Source organism: Manis javanica, unplaced genomic scaffold, assembly GCF_040802235.1.
Source record: "Manis javanica isolate MJ-LG unplaced genomic scaffold, MJ_LKY HiC_scaffold_25, whole genome shotgun sequence".
NCBI classification, from domain to species: Eukaryota; Metazoa; Chordata; class Mammalia; order Pholidota; family Manidae; genus Manis; species Manis javanica.
In genome coordinates this window covers 824798-839576 of record NW_027332171.1, presented here as the reverse complement: position 1 = coordinate 839576, position 14779 = coordinate 824798, and the positions used below count along the sequence as shown (strand labels likewise).

General features: G+C 44.8%; 3 protein-coding genes across 16 annotated transcripts in view; 2 read left to right on the top strand and 1 right to left on the bottom strand.

The window, feature by feature from the left end:
* STX3 (syntaxin 3) overlaps nucleotides 1-8873 on the top strand; it is a 41999-nt gene extending 33126 nt beyond the window's left edge. For 2 of the 7 annotated variants that reach the window (XM_073228375.1, XM_017643986.3), the window contains exons 9-11: nucleotides 620-730; nucleotides 2147-2260; nucleotides 4726-6556. In XM_073228375.1, coding sequence (XP_073084476.1) covers nucleotides 620-730; nucleotides 2147-2230 — 195 coding nt within the window. In that variant the 3' untranslated portion in view covers nucleotides 2231-2260; nucleotides 4726-6556. Of the gene's footprint in view, nucleotides 1-619; nucleotides 731-851; nucleotides 963-2146; nucleotides 2261-4725; nucleotides 6557-7057 lie in introns of those variants that run through there. The other 5 variants (XM_073228372.1, XM_073228371.1, XM_073228374.1 and 2 more) reach the window with 5 other exon arrangements.
* Nucleotides 8874-9606: 733 nt separating this feature from the next.
* On the bottom strand, nucleotides 9607-13275 carry MRPL16 (mitochondrial ribosomal protein L16). 3 transcript variants are annotated; one of them, XM_017643990.3, is made up of 4 exons: nucleotides 13095-13275; nucleotides 12717-12782; nucleotides 11084-11232; nucleotides 9607-10306 (listed from the first exon to the last, which is right to left on the bottom strand). In XM_017643990.3, the coding sequence occupies exons 1-4, from the start codon at nucleotides 13147-13149 to the stop codon at nucleotides 9821-9823; spliced, it is 756 nt and encodes a 251-aa protein (XP_017499479.1). In that variant the 5' UTR covers nucleotides 13150-13275; the 3' UTR covers nucleotides 9607-9820. The 3 variants fall into 3 exon arrangements, with proteins under 3 accessions (XP_017499479.1, XP_073084464.1, XP_036867785.1); XM_073228363.1 differs by having other exon boundaries at nucleotides 11084-11296; nucleotides 13007-13201; XM_037011890.2 differs by having other exon boundaries at nucleotides 11084-11296; nucleotides 13095-13194.
* A 46-nt stretch (nucleotides 13276-13321) lies between these two features.
* The window catches only part of LOC108386213 (oocyte-secreted protein 3-like), a 67945-nt gene continuing 66487 nt past the window's right edge, over nucleotides 13322-14779 (top strand). For 5 of the 6 annotated variants that reach the window (XM_073228368.1, XM_073228367.1, XM_073228366.1 and 2 more), the window contains exon 1: nucleotides 13322-13813. The gene's annotated coding sequence lies outside the window, so the exon portion shown is untranslated. The remainder of the gene's footprint in view (nucleotides 13814-14779) is intronic. The other variant, XM_073228369.1, reaches the window with a different exon arrangement.

Genomic DNA, 14779 nt, shown 5'->3' with positions numbered 1-14779 from the left:
TAGAACCAAAGATATAACCATCTGAATAAGTTAAAAGTTACAAAGATATAAGGTGTAACCAAATTGTATAACCAGTGTCTGTCCCTTAAGGGGACTCAGAATATCTCTTAGAGAAAGAAAATACTCTCAACTGCAGATATTTATTGAGCACCTACTGTGTGCCAGGCACTGTTCTATAGCAGTGAACATACTCAGCTCAGGCCAGATAAACTTGGTTCAGGTCTGGGCCAGGAAGAGGCCAGCATCCTGGTAATGTCCTAAGTACATGAGATGTCCTTATTTTGGTTTCCCATCTGACACACTTTATTAAAAATGAAATGATGGATCCGTCAGGATATGTAGTTGCATCTAGACAAGTGTGCTTCAGGGGCCAGCACAGTGCCTGACACAGGGAAGTCATTCAGGAATGTTTCTTGAATGGGTGACCATCACCAAGGACGGGGGAACTGTAGGTAGTCACATGGAAAAGGTGGAAGTGTGCCCCATGGAGGGCTGCGGGTCAGGGTTCCTGGATGTTGTTCCTGACAGTGAAGAAGAGAAGGAAGAGCCCCTTCCCCACATACACTAGGACTGTCCCGAGGTAGGTCTGCTGGGTGTGACCAGTGTCTGTTCTTTGCAGGGTGAGATGTTAGATAACATAGAGTTGAATGTCATGCACACAGTGGACCATGTGGAGAAGGCACGGGATGAAACAAAAAGAGCTGTGAAATACCAGGGTCAGGCCCGGAAGGTGAGACTCTCCTGCTGCCTTCAGAAAAGAGAGTCCATGTTGCCTGCCGTTTCTCGCTCTCTCTCTCTTCCTTCTTACTCTCTCTATTTCTGCTGCCACCACCTCTTGCATCTGGGGAAAGGGAGCCATGATCGACCGTATCGAAAACAACATGGACCAGTCAGTAGGATTCGTGGAGCGGGCCGTGGCAGACACCAAAAAGGCTGTCAAGTATGAGAGTGAAGCTCGGAGGGTGAGCGCTTGGCCTCAGCTGGTCGTACTTGCTTCTCTCTGGTCACCCCACCTGTGTCCCGGAGCCCCTGCCTTCCCTCTCTGTCCTGGCCTCATCCAAACACCTCCGTCAGCCTTCCCTAGAGAGCAGCCCCCTGTCCTTCCCAGGTGTGCCCTGCATGGATCTGGCTCACATGCTCTCTATCCACGGACCCAGACCTGAAGGCAGTTCTGAGCCGGCCCAGGTGTTGCGGCTAGTCTCCCAGGCAGAGCTCGCGATGGCATGCCTGCCCTCTCTGTTCTTCAGAAACCTCCCCCAGGTCTTCTGCTCCATTCGCTCAGGCGCCTCCCTACTGTTTCTCTACCGTGAGCCCAATGCTGTGCTGATGGCTCTTACCTCATGTCTTAGGGAGCAACAGTTATTTCTACTCTATAGATGAACTCTGTTTCTACTCCATTGAGGGTCAGAGGTTAAGTAGTTGGCTTCAGGCCACCTAGTAAGTATACAAGTGGGATTCAGATTCAGATTCTAATCATGTTCTTTGCACTATACCAGTATATTTCCCCCCCACTGGTGCCCGTGTGGCTTGAGGACTTCTAAACTTTTCTGCCTGTTGACTGTGGCTGTGCCTCTGGTGGCTTGTGCTTTACAGACTGTTCTTTTCTATTTCTCCTGGGCTCTGATATCTTTGCTCTTCAGTTCTCTGTTTTTCTTCCAACTTTACCTATTGCTTGTGCAGGGGTTCAAGGAGCTGGGAAGCTATGTTACATGATGAATCCAGGCTGTAACCAGTTGCTGTACTGAGTGTACTTCAGGGGAGAGTTGGATGGCAGTTTAAAAAGATGACTGTGTAGGAAACTTTGAAAAGGAAACACAGTCACTTTATCTTTATATCTTGGCTTGTTGGTGCTTGGAGGCCCCATGATGGTTACTCTTGAATCCGTTCGCATCTGCAAGACTGTAGTGTAGCCGAGAGCTGATGGAAGCTCCAGATTGCCATCTGCTGGCATTGCCAGCCAGGAGGTAATTTGAGAAATAGAAAATATTCTAATACAGAATGTCTTTATATAGAGATGGAGGCTTCTTATTTGGATGGGTGAAATGCTTTTTATGTAGCGTGGAGGGGTTGGGTTTGGGATGAATTATTACTGTGTTGTAGTTTTGTAGTAATGACTTGTTTTTGTTTCTCTTATCCCTCTCTCCAGAAACTGATAATTATCATTGTGGTAGTGGTTGTGTTGCTGGGCATTTTAGCATTGATTATTGGACTTTCCGTTGGGCTGAAATAAGGGCAGCCTGAGAGGCTGCTGCGCTGAAATGTAAGTAAATGGAAGGTTCTCGGGCAGTCAGGACTGAGAAGTTGGCCTGGAATTTCCATTTCTACTTCTTCCTCCTGGTGATTGTCCTTGGACACACTGGGCCCTTTAAAGCTTTCATCAGCCTGTGCATTCTTTCATCCCCTTATAGTTCTACGCACGGGTTCTGGCTGGGGGACAGTTCTTTTCTGGGCCGGGTCTCCTGTTTGCTGCCATCCTGTGGGTTCTGCCCCTGCTCTGTCTCACGGCCTCTCCAGCTGTATCTGAGCACCTCACTTTCACTCACCCAGCAAGCACGCTCCTAAGTTGGGTACTGTCTGCGTCTTGGGTCTGGTTCTGTCTTCTGAATTCTCACAGGCTTTCGTGGATGTTGGCCTTTGCTTTCTGTACCTTTTCAGTGTAAATGAAGCTTTGAATTGGGGTCTGGGTCTGTAGGGTTCTGTTTGTGGCTGACTGGTTGGATCTTGAATGACATGATAGCCAACATTTTTGAGCGTTGAGTTGTGCCAGACAATGTCCTGAAATCATTACACAGGTATCGTAGAATCCTCACAACACTTGCTCAGGTGGGTAATGTTATTATCCACATTTTACAGATGAGGACACTCAGGCTCAAAAAGTAACAGGGCTAGGTTCAAACATACACCTAATAGTGGACCTAGGAGAGCCCTTTATTCTATGTTAGCCTCTCTTGTCAAATAAGGTAGCCATTTATAATTGTCTACGAAGTCCAGAGAACCTTAGAGGGTAGTGGCTTTAAAATTAGACTATTAATTTCTTTAAACTCTCGTTAAAAAGAATAGAGCTGAGCCCTGAACCAGAGTTTTATGTGATAAGAACAATAAAATTATTGGAACAGTGAGGAGTTTTGTGGTCTCTTAAATATTTTTCTGGATACAATATAGTATTATTAAAAAAGACCTACAAAATACAGAAAAGGTGAACAGAATTAATTTTTGATATTGCCAGTAACCTTGTGGCATGTTCATACTCAAACATAGTTTTACATAATTTAGACAATATTTGTAGTTTCGTATCCAGTAACAAAATCTTAATCATCATTCCACATCACAAAAATCTCTTTGCAAGTCTAATTTTCAACACAAGATTGTGAACATGCTCTCAGTTATTTAGTATTTCCCCAATGTTGGGAGTTTGTTATTACTGTTTTGCTATAACCAACAGTATGATGAACATATTTTTTTTATTTCTCCTTTCTCTTTATTATAAATTCACCGGTTGGGTTCCTGAGGTCATAGATATAAATTTAAGACTTGATACGTACTCCCATGCTGATACCCAGGGTGACCCTTTGCTTTATTTTTGCTTCCATGTGCCTTTTCTTCCTTCTTGCTGCTTCCATGTGATCCGAGAGTCTGAAAGTCATATATTGTAGCACTGAACATCACCTTCTTGAGAGGAGAGTGGCAGTGAGGTGATAAACCTCTCAGAAAATTAATCAATTTTTTTGTTTTTCCCTGGCATTTGGGGTCTAGCCCTTGATGTTTTTTTCCTTGTAAGGTTCAGTCTTTGTTTTCTTAACTATTGGAAAGGATGTTAAAATAAAGAAAAGGTACATAATAGTTGATACCTTTCCATCTCCTTGGATAAAAGATGCCTTGCAAATTCAGTGTCCCTTATATACCTAATTCCAAGAATTCAGAATGCAAATGAACTGCTTTTTAAAATGAGGGGACAAGTTGACGTATTGTTTAGCTGTCTTACCTGATCTCTAAGTGGCCAAGCTGTGGAGTTGCTGACTGTAATGTGCTCTGAGGGTCAGGATGGATTGTTACTGCCCTCACTCTCCATGTGACCTCATGGACCAAGGCCCCTGAAAAGGAGGGAAGGCAGCCAGCCTGCGGGGCTACTCCCCAGTGTGTGCCAGCTGCTGCTCTAGGATAATAGCATTACCCCATCTTCAGATGGGAAAGCGCTACGAAGTTCTGCGGAGTTAAGAAACCTGCCCCAAGCCTGCACAGCTCAAAAGGTGGAGCAGCCCTAGTGACCCCTGGCCCTTTCCTATTCTTTTCACTCTGCCTTCCTGCCTTCTAAGAGAAGGGGGAAGGAGGGGGGAGAATAGGGAAGAACGTTCAAGTACCAGAAAGCTTCTAAAACTTGGATTTGAAAGGTGCTGATATGGGCCCTGCAGAGAACAGGACTGTGACAAGTCCTTGTGTGGGTGTGTGACAGCCCATGTGAAGGACTATAAAAGGCCAGAGATTAATTTTGCTTTCTCATAATAGGGCTTTTTGCTTCTTGGACAGTTGGAGTATTTAATTCTAGGTCCTGTCATGGGTTTGTCTATTGGCTGTCTCAGGTTTAGTGTTGACTTTCCCATTGTTCCCTCTTTCTGTAGTTATTTCTGATCTTTCCTCTTCAGCTTCTAGGTTTGTGACTGATTCTTAATGTCGCTGTTTACCGTCATCCTGTACACTGATCAGCTCCCCCTTCCCCGCCTCTCTTAGAACTCCATCTTACTCCAGCCTGGTGTGGCCACCCTTGTCTTCAGACGGGAACAGCATGTGAACTGTCCTTGAGAGGGACACCTGTCCCTTTTTTTGCCTTGTGACCATCCTGGGACCCGATCCAGCAAGTGATTTAGCCCTGGAGGAATCTGATCTACCTGATGCAGCCCTGAGTCCCCCAAACCTTCTCCTGCCCCACCAACTCTGAAGTACCTTCTGTCCTGGACTGTGAACCAACCAGCTTCTCTTTCTTCCTTCCGATGTGTCACATTACCCTGTGTACCTCGGGAGCCTTTCGGAGGCCACCCCAGGTCGCAGTGTTGTCTACCTCATGGAATGCTCTTCCAGAAATTGCAGTGTGTTTTATTTTTAGTGGGGGGTTGGGGGGTGGTATCTATAACAAAGTGAAAGGGTTTTTCAAGTTTGGCAACATGAGGCCTGACCTGAGACTTCTACCTGGCAGGACCCCAATCCTCACAGTTTGTTGTCCCATAACCTGAAATTAGGAGGGACTGGCAGATGTCATCTTGGTCTTAGAAGCTGACTTGTTTGAAATTCAACCTTGAATTAAGCTCTTAGTGTGTTCAGCTTGGTGGCCAGCTTCAGTCTCTGTTTGGTTCTCTTAAGTTTACTCAAGGAGGCCCCAGGATGATATATTATCAGAGGTTACCATCTGTAAAGGCTGGGGGTATGGGATACACGTTTCCATGTCTGGGTCTCAGAAACTGGCTGTTCATTATTAGATGGATGCTTTGTGAAGCCATTGCCTTGAGGCCAAAAATAACCAAGCACTTAAACTGGACCAGGGACAAGGTGCTTGAGTCTCAGGCTCTGGAAATGTTGCAGACCAGAGAGTCACTCATTTCATGTGTTCAGGTGTATTTTCCTAGTCATGTGTGTGAGACGTATGTACATACATGTGTGTCTCAGGAAGCAAGAGACCAGAAGTGGAGACTGTTGTAACCTCAAAAGTATCCCCCAAAAAACCTTAAGCTAGGTCAAAAATTAAAAGACATTTGCTTACTTGCAGATGAATCAGTAGAAGTAGGGTTTTCCCATATCATCAGGATACCTGCTATTTTCTGGATGAATACTGGGAGAATCATAGATGTTTGGGGTGAGGACTGAGTTGATCCCTTTAAATTTCTCTGCATAGCAGGCAGAAGGTGTGACAATTTATGAAGCCTCTCCCCATATGCTGCCTAGGCCAGGCTGGTCTGAGAACATCCCACAACAGTTTGGGTTCATTCATGTGACTTTGGGATGTCCTGTCTCTAGGGCAGAGTCACTTGGGGGAGACCAAGGGCCACTGAGTAGCCTAGTGCTTTCTGCTACCAGCTTAGTGAATTTGATGGGTTCTTTGGCTCCCCCAATTCTTGTCATGGAGGAAGCATCGGCTGGGAAATTTTCAAGTGTGGTGACTGCTGAGCCAGTTGGTGAGTCCCTTAGGTTCCCTGCTGGCTCCTGCCAGCCTGATTTCACATTTCAGCTTTGACTTTAATGCTTTCTGCGATAGGGTGAGCACCCTCACCCAGGCACTGCCCATTGGTTTCCTTTGCAGAAGCCACTTACTCCCAGTCATCACCTGTACTCAGACAGAGCCAAGGAGAGGCCCCTTGCCCATGGCTATGAAGTCGATGGTGGACCGACTCCAGCAGCAAGGGCAGACCAGTTCTAATCACAGGCCTTTGCTCTCCTGAGGTGGAGGCCTGGGGCTTATGGTTTGGAATACAACAAGTGAAGGTTTTTTTTTGTCATTTGTATTTTTTTAAATGTAAACTTGATTATTTTATTGCTAATTTAAAAATAAATGACTATATTGATTGTAAAACAGTTCCGCCTCTGTTGCCCTGCAAAATGCTCTGTGACTAGGTGTTACCACGTGGTTTTGTTCAGGTCTTGGAAAGAGGTTGAAATCTTGTTTAACCGTGTGCGGATTAGATAGATCCGGAGTCCTAATTTTGAAACTGGTTCAAATCTCAAAGAATGCCGAGTTTCAGACTGAGGTGCCTCCCCCAAAAGAGCGCCCACTCATTGTGAGCATCTGGCTCTGGGAGGGAACGGGCTACGCCTGATAGGATGCTATCTGGGAGGAAGAGTGACCTAAAAAACATACTCCAAGACTGCTGTCTATCTGATTTTGAATCTCTAACCTGAAAGTAACACTTCCATGAACATTTTGGGTTCTAGAAGCCAGATCCATCTCCCTTTCCTTCATGACCTCCTCTTCCACGCCCGGCCCACGTTTGTCGCCCTTCCTGCAGACCTCTGTCCGCACACACGCACAGTGATGTTTCTCATATACTTTCTCTTTCCTCGTCTGGATGAGCAGAAGAAGATCATGATCATGATCTGCTGTGTTATCCTTGCAGTCATCTTAGCTTCTACCATTGGGGGCATTTTTGCCTGAAAAAGGTGAGCCTTCCTTGAACCTCTTTGTGTCCTTAGGGCGTTGTTGGTCACCAGGCACCCTAATCTGGGTGGGATTAGGTGCTAGACTAGAAAAAGGCTAAAGAAAACTAAGGAGAGATGCTTCCTAGAGAGAGAAATGAGTGCAGAATGAGTTGGCTGGTAGTAGGTGGATGGGGAGGTGGCAACCTGTTCCATAACCAGGTCTCGTAGCAGAATGCTTTGGGTAAGGATGTTGACTTTCTGCAACAAAATTTGAGCCTTGGCACCTGGGGATGGCAAAGGGGAAAAAAGTAGTTCTTGTATTAGAAGCATCCTGAAGTCTTAGGAAAAGGGCTACACAGTATGCATAAAGTGCATAAATTTCCTCCCTCACAAGGTTAGGAGAGGTGAATGCAGCCTCCTGAGTAGTCCCTTTCCCCTGCAGAAGAGAGGTTTGGAGATTCCCGCTTCCATCACCCTGCCATATAATCTATGATTTTTTTCCTCCATTTTCCTGTTAGCTCCTTCAGCCCCCACAGATGGATCCTCAGCTGGCATTTTTAATCCTTCTGCCACCTCTGTGGTGCCATCACTTCTCCACTACTGATTCCTCGACAGCTACTACTCTTTCCATTGTGAAACCTCCTATGACCCAGGTCATTGATCACCTACCTACTATAAATTACGCAAAAGGAGACTTTTGGCAATAGGGAACTGGGTGGGGGCAGGGATGAAGAAACGGAGTACAGCAACATGGAGCGGGCTAAAAAGATGGTTTAAAGGAAGGGACTGCAGGGTAAAGAGAAAGAGTAGGTGCCTGTACAGTACAGGAAATAAAACTTAAGAGCCTGCACTGTGGCTCTGGAGGCACATACTGTAGCATACTAATTCATCAGGATCCTGTTTGAACTACTTTAAGCTGAGCAACATCAGGGTACTTGTTACTTCTGCTCTTCAGGTTCTTCTAGGTCTCACTTTTGACCAACCCTACATCTCCTTCCTTCTTCAGGGTCTAATAAAGATTGTCTAATGACAGGTACCATCATGTCTTGCTCACTGCAGTGTCCCTAGTGCTTAGCACATGACCTGCCACTTACAGGTGCTCAAATATTGACTTAATTACCTATAATTAATCTTTGATTTCTATTAATGGATGACTCCTTGGATTTAACTCTTAAAACACTTTAAGGCATCAAAGGGAAATGGTTTGTATCAGACTGTGTAAAAATGCCTGGGAATTGGCTGATCCACTTATGCAGAAATACAATAGGCCCCCCAATACTGCAACATATAAAGTCCTTTTTATGGGTGGTTCCACTGGAGTTCTACCAACAGCCTTACTCTGCAAAGACAGCTGGCCCCAGCATTGTGGTTCAGTAACTAAACACTGACCCCAAACAAAAAAAATCAGGTTTATACTGTTTGAACTCTGGTAGTCATCAGTATCATGCTCAGGGTCATGACAGAACCAAAACAAACAAGAGATTGAGTTGTTAGGTCAGGAAGGTGAAAGGAGGCTATCGCTCATATCCCTCCTCACCGGATTCCTGTTGACGAAACTTTGTTGGCCAGCAGTGTGCGAACAGGAGCTGTTCCAGTGTCCCCAGTTCAAGGGTAAGATGTGTTCTAATGTAATTTAGTGATGTTTTATTTACAGGGGATTCACTAAAAACTTGAAACTCTTGAGGACCATAAGACTGCTCATATAAATTTATACTTTTGAAGGTAAATTATCTTTGCTGGAGATCTATCTTCTTAAGAAATTCTTAAGCTTAAGAATTAAGCTTAAGTCAGTGTGTTTTCTGACAGCTTAAGTCAGTGTGTTTTCTACCCACTTACAAAAGCAAATGGTTTAATACTTCTATCCATTTGCTTTTATTTTAATAAAGGGAAGAAAACGACTGCTGGCTAGGTCTGGAAAATAGGTTAATCCTGTTCAAGGCAAACAGGGACGTAGAACCATGGGGATTTGACAACATGGGGCCTTTAGTTGGCCAGCTGTGTGGCCTGCTACGCTGTCCCAGAACATGCAGGGAAACAAAGATAAAAGCCATCAGAACCAAATCTCCTTCCTCGGAGGATTTCAGAGACCTAGAGACCTATGAAAAGCCACATGTCAACTTGTTTTTATCAGTTCCTTTTGCTAAAAGGCAAGGTTATGTTCCTTGTCATATTGTCCAACATCCCCCCTCCCAAGGCTGAGAGAAGATGGGTACCTGTTGTATCAGTTAACCCATGTACTGTTTTGTTTCCTTTGCTTTTCCAAAAACATTAGTTTGTAACTAGTAAAGTATCACAGAAACTAGTTCCTGAAGTGTGTGTACATGTATAAGGGAGTACAGATGTGAGTCCAACTTGAATGAGGCAGACATCTGCTTCAGCCCTGCAAGTGTCATCTTAACAGCCACAAATACCACAACTCCTAACATTCAACCAGGCTTGTTCCTTAATCATTTATGGGATTAAGAGTGACCAATGAGAAGTAACTGCTGAGGTGATGCTCAAACTTTATTTAAATAAGAATATAACGCATATAAAGAGAAATCAACAGATAAACAATTGTTTAGAAATCATCTACTCATGTGCTGCTCCTTGGTTATGACATCAGAGCTGCTCAAGGATGCTGAAGGGTAGGCTGAGAGGACTAAATACACAGACCCCTTGTCTCTCAACAGCATGTGTACACGCATTTCTCACCTTTTCACTACACCCGCTCAGGCAGGTAGAACTTGCCCCAGTATTTCCCCTTCTGGGTTAAGTCATAGGGGCTTAGTACTTTCCGTATCCCGAGCATGTTGGCGGTGGCTATGCGCTCGAAGGTCCAGGGGTTTTGGTTGTTACTTTCTCGTTCTTCCTGGTCTTTCCGCATCTTCTCTAGAGTCTCACGGCTCACGGCCTTTGCGGGGAAGGGCAACTTGTGGGCAGCCTGGTCGAGGAAACCTTGTATCTCTTTGAATTCACAACGCCCACCCATTTCTACTATGAGACGGCCAGCCTTCACAGGAGTCACGTAGTGATCAATGGCACCTTTGCCTCCCCCCATGCGCTGTCCCATACTCTTGCGGGTGATAGGCTTGAAAGGGGCTGGCACTCGCCATAAGGCAAACATTTTCTTGGGGTCCATTGAGCGGTTGATAGTCAGACGCATCATTTCAAAATGGCCCCAATGGAGGTAACCGCCACCCAGTGCCTTAAAGTGAACATAATTAGGAACACATGAGGACTTGGATTTATGTGTCTTTTTAAAAAATAGTAATTGGCTTCAATGGTGTACATGAAAATAAAGAAATGTTCTAATAGATACGAGCAAGGAAAAGCCTAGAGTACAGTAATAAATGAGAATCAATGGATAGCCAGGGAAGTCCTCCTCAAATGCTGAAGCCAGACTGGTTAAGAACTAGCCAGGAGAAAACAGACAAGGGTTCCAGGCAGAAGAAGGGCATGTCAAGGCCTTGACAAAGGGCTTGGTGACTCTGAGCAGAAGCCACTGTGGCTGGAGTAGAGTGAGCAAGGGAGTGGATTTGAGGTTCTGAGAGGGTAGCAGGGGCTGATGGTGCCGGCTGTGGGAAGAGGACTTTAAAACTTGCTCTGGCTGCCTGGTACCCTTTCTACAAATCTTAGTCCATACCGGCTTTTAACATCAAGCCTTCACAGAGGCTACCTGAGTAAGGAAACTTCTGCCCTACATCCTAAGTCATGGATAGGCTTATTTTTACCAGAGGCTTGGGATCTCATGGTCTGATTATGGGGTAATATAGGTAGCCTCTCCTCTTTCTTCTGCTTTGATGTTATTTTCACTCTGTGTTAAAAAATAGTAACTCAAATGTTTACTGGGTACTGCATGTCAGTTTAAAGAGCAACTGGTGGCAGTCCTAATAAAACCTGGGAAGAAAAGAGTAGAATTAAAGAGTATGAGATTTTGTTAACCCTTGGTTTCCATCCTGAAGCTGCTTGATGCTGAACTCACCAGGATTGCAAAACTGCCTTCTGTGAATTCAGTGGCTTCAGTGGAAGGTCCCCGTATGTCACTCAGGTTTTTCCGTTCTCTTCTCACTTTTGGCACAAGTGGTACCCTTTCTACAAATCTAAGCTTGGGCTTCTCAGGAATGGAAACATCTAAAAGGAGCAGAGACAACCAAGAAGAAGTAAAACTGCACATCTCAAAGGAGTCGTTTTCTTCCTAGAAAGATGTATAATTATTAGGTGAAAATGTACAAGTTATCACTGAACAATAATTCCAAAAGTATATTAGCTTTTTCTCATGGACATTGGCTATAGCAATAGTTAATGCAGTATCTGAACCTCTGAAGATAGCAACGTTTTAAGTTGCAAACCCAAATGCATTATTAAACGCTTACTCTGTGCCTAACACCATAAAAGAGATACAACTGTCACAGGATAACACAATCTTAACTTTTCTTTTTGAATGTTATACTAAGTGTTAGACATTGAACTGAAAGCTTTTAGTGCATTATCTCACTTAGTCTTTAAAACAACTTTAGAGCTTTGTTAATTTTTTTAGGACTTCCTTTAAAAAATTTTTGAACTTCTGAAAGTTTAACACATATACATCAAAGGGCCAAATAAAAAATGTGCAGATCAGTGAATTATTACAAGATGAACATATAATCACACCTATGTAACTATTGCCCAAATCAAGAATCAACATTAGGCAGGTAGTATTTTTAATCTCCATTTTATAGAAGGGGAACTTGAGGCCTAGAGACATTTTATAATTTGGTCTAAGTCATTCAGTGAAAACAGCAAAACCAGACAGTATGCTGTTGTTGTTGTTTTAAATACCATGTCTTTCTGGGTGGGAGTAGTGGAAGGAATAATATAATGTACATGAAAAATCTAAGTTCTGCTCTGCCACATTCTGGTCAGCAAAGTTACAACCTAGGAGTCCATTGATCAGTACTCTTTCCTTTACAGGGGCTTTTCATGCTGAGATCTGCACATTTCCTACAATTTACAACACCTGCTGGGTGAGGGTGGGTGGGCTGAAAGGTAGGCTAGACATGCTCTATCTTTATCACATCTGATATTTTGACAATTTGGGGAAAAACTACTAACTTGTAAATCATTTAAAACACTTATAGTAAAAGAAGCAAGGCTCCATGATGGGGCCAAATACAAAAAGACTTAAAGGAATTATCAAATTATTAATGGCTATTCATGGAAACTGCTCCTCCTCCCCTTTTTATATATAGCTACAGAGATGCTTAGTAATGCTTTCTCTCTGCTCTAAGTCCCTATGTACTTTCCAAGCATGTGGCATTGAACAATTTTGTGAGTAAGCTTAAGGCCCCTTTCATTTTTTGAAGATTCCCAATATGTTTAAAAAAAAGGTAAATTAGATTTACAGATTTGTGGCTTACCTTAAATACTTAGCAAATTAATGCTTTTCACATAATACTGCTAACATTATTACAGTATATGTGGTACATCTTATTTATATGCTTAGCATACAGGATGTCCTCAGCACATGTTTAGTGAGTAAATGGGGACAGGAAGAACAAGAACATTCCTACGTCTTCACCTACTTTCCTTTGGGTTCCATCAGAGAAGACACAAACGTGCACACGACAAGCTCTCACCTTCAAAAGTCGGCACCGGGAGCAGCGTCTTCAGGCCGGCACTGGCAGGCGGGGCTGCCCACGAATCTACAAAGACGAATAAAATTAAACGACGAAGGCAGACGGCCTGGTACCACCCGGGCCAAAGACATCCTGACGGAAGCGGGGAGAGGGGTGGGACGCGCGCTCCACTAACTGGCCTCAGAGGCTCGGGTCCCCGTAGGCCAGCGGAGGCGTGGGGGCGCCGACCCCCATCCCGCTGTGGCCCTTTCGCAGAAATCCCCAAGGCGGGGTGGTGGCGCAACCCTCACCCGGCCTCCTTTGAGGCTGCGAGTATAGCGTGGAGGCCGGGAGGGGAGGGCAGGGGAAGTCTTCTGGAGGGCCCCAGGGATCTGTGACCTGGCAGCTGCCCTCGCAGGAGCGGCGCACCGGCGCGGGTCAGCAGCCGCCACATGGTCCCCCAGGTTCGGCCGCAACGCGCTCCCGGTGGCCCCCACCCGAGGGCAGAGTGCGGGACTCAGGAGCCACGCAGGAGTTGGCTTAGGATGGCGCTCGACCGAACCGGAAGTTGCGTTGGCGCCGGTCCCTCCGCAGAGAGTCCCGACGGAAGTGGGAGAAACCGGAGCCTTGGAGCTTGGGGTCCGGTGCTGGTGTCAGCTAGTCGCGCGCGGGCGCCGCTTTAGCCCCCTGGGGTTCTCCATCCAGTCAGAGGTCTTTCTCTAGGTGAGGGTGGCAGGGAAGGGAGTTTTCTCCGCGGAGTAGCCTCCCGAGAAAGCGGGTTTACGTAGCATGCTGGTTCCTTAAGATTCATCTACATCGCGCCACTTCTCTAGGAGGCCCCGTCAGGGCCATTAGGAAAACTTAACACTGATTTATCATTGCTTTAACATTTCCTGGGCGCTTGAAGTATGTCAGGCATTGAGTACCTCACTATTGCATTTAGTTCTCCAAACAAATCCATGAGATAAGAAAGTAATTTCATCCATTTTGCCAACTGCATTCCGGGGATCAACGGATTTAACTTTCCAGCGTCACCCACTGTATAATCAGAATTTGAGCACAATCTGTATGACTCCAGAGACCCCAATGACTGGACAATACCAAAGCTTGGTATCAAGGTAAAGTGAAATACATAGTTATTCTGAAGGAATGGTGGGCAAGTTATTTCTAAGGGCCTGAAGCTCTGTAATATTTAGAATGAGACAGGATCTTTTTCTAGACTTCTTGGACAAAAAATGGGATTAGCAAATTGAAACTGATGTCTTTTGTACTCAAGTCATGTTAAATCTGTATGTTTTCCCCCAAGGATTAATTTCATAAATTGCAACTGTTAGGGTCCAGGCTTCCGAGGCTTCCCCAGAGAACAAACTACACAGGCATAGAGATGTAAATTCAAGCAAAGTCTTTATTCAGCCAACTAGTTGGGGTCCAAGTCAGCCCGATGCAGCGGGTCTCAACAAGGACCCCGAGCACTCAGAGCCAAGGGTTTATATAGCAATTTCAAAGCACTTAACTCATAGCAATTTTCTATAACTATACATTATTCTTGCAAGACATATATCCTGGGGTTAAGCAAGGGCAGGGTAAGACTACTCCTCAATGGTTAGGGAGGTTCTGCACGATAAGCTTGGTATGTAAGATTTACTGACCAAGGTTAGCTGACCAAGGGTCACAGCTGCCCACCACCCGGTGCTCATGATTAACTTGTTTTTCAAGGCCTTACCCAGTTCCAGTTTTTCTTTCTAAGTCACATACTCAGAAAATGGCTTCTAGGCCTTTAAGATGGCTATGCTTATGCTAACCTATTTCTATTCTTACACAACAAATAAAACCTGTAATGCTTTCAAGGCTACTAGGAGAACTTAGGCACTTCTTGATTATCTGCACACTGAATCTGTCTCAAAAGAGTTAATGGACATTTTTATAGCAGACAAATCCAAAACTCTGGAGACTGAGAGATCTCTGAAATAAAAGGGTTTATTAAACCATTACAGATGCTATCCAGAAAAAGGACTGAGTCCTGGGCAGGAAATTTGTTTCATCAGCAACTAGGCTAGTTAATGAAATAACTTATCTGCCAGACT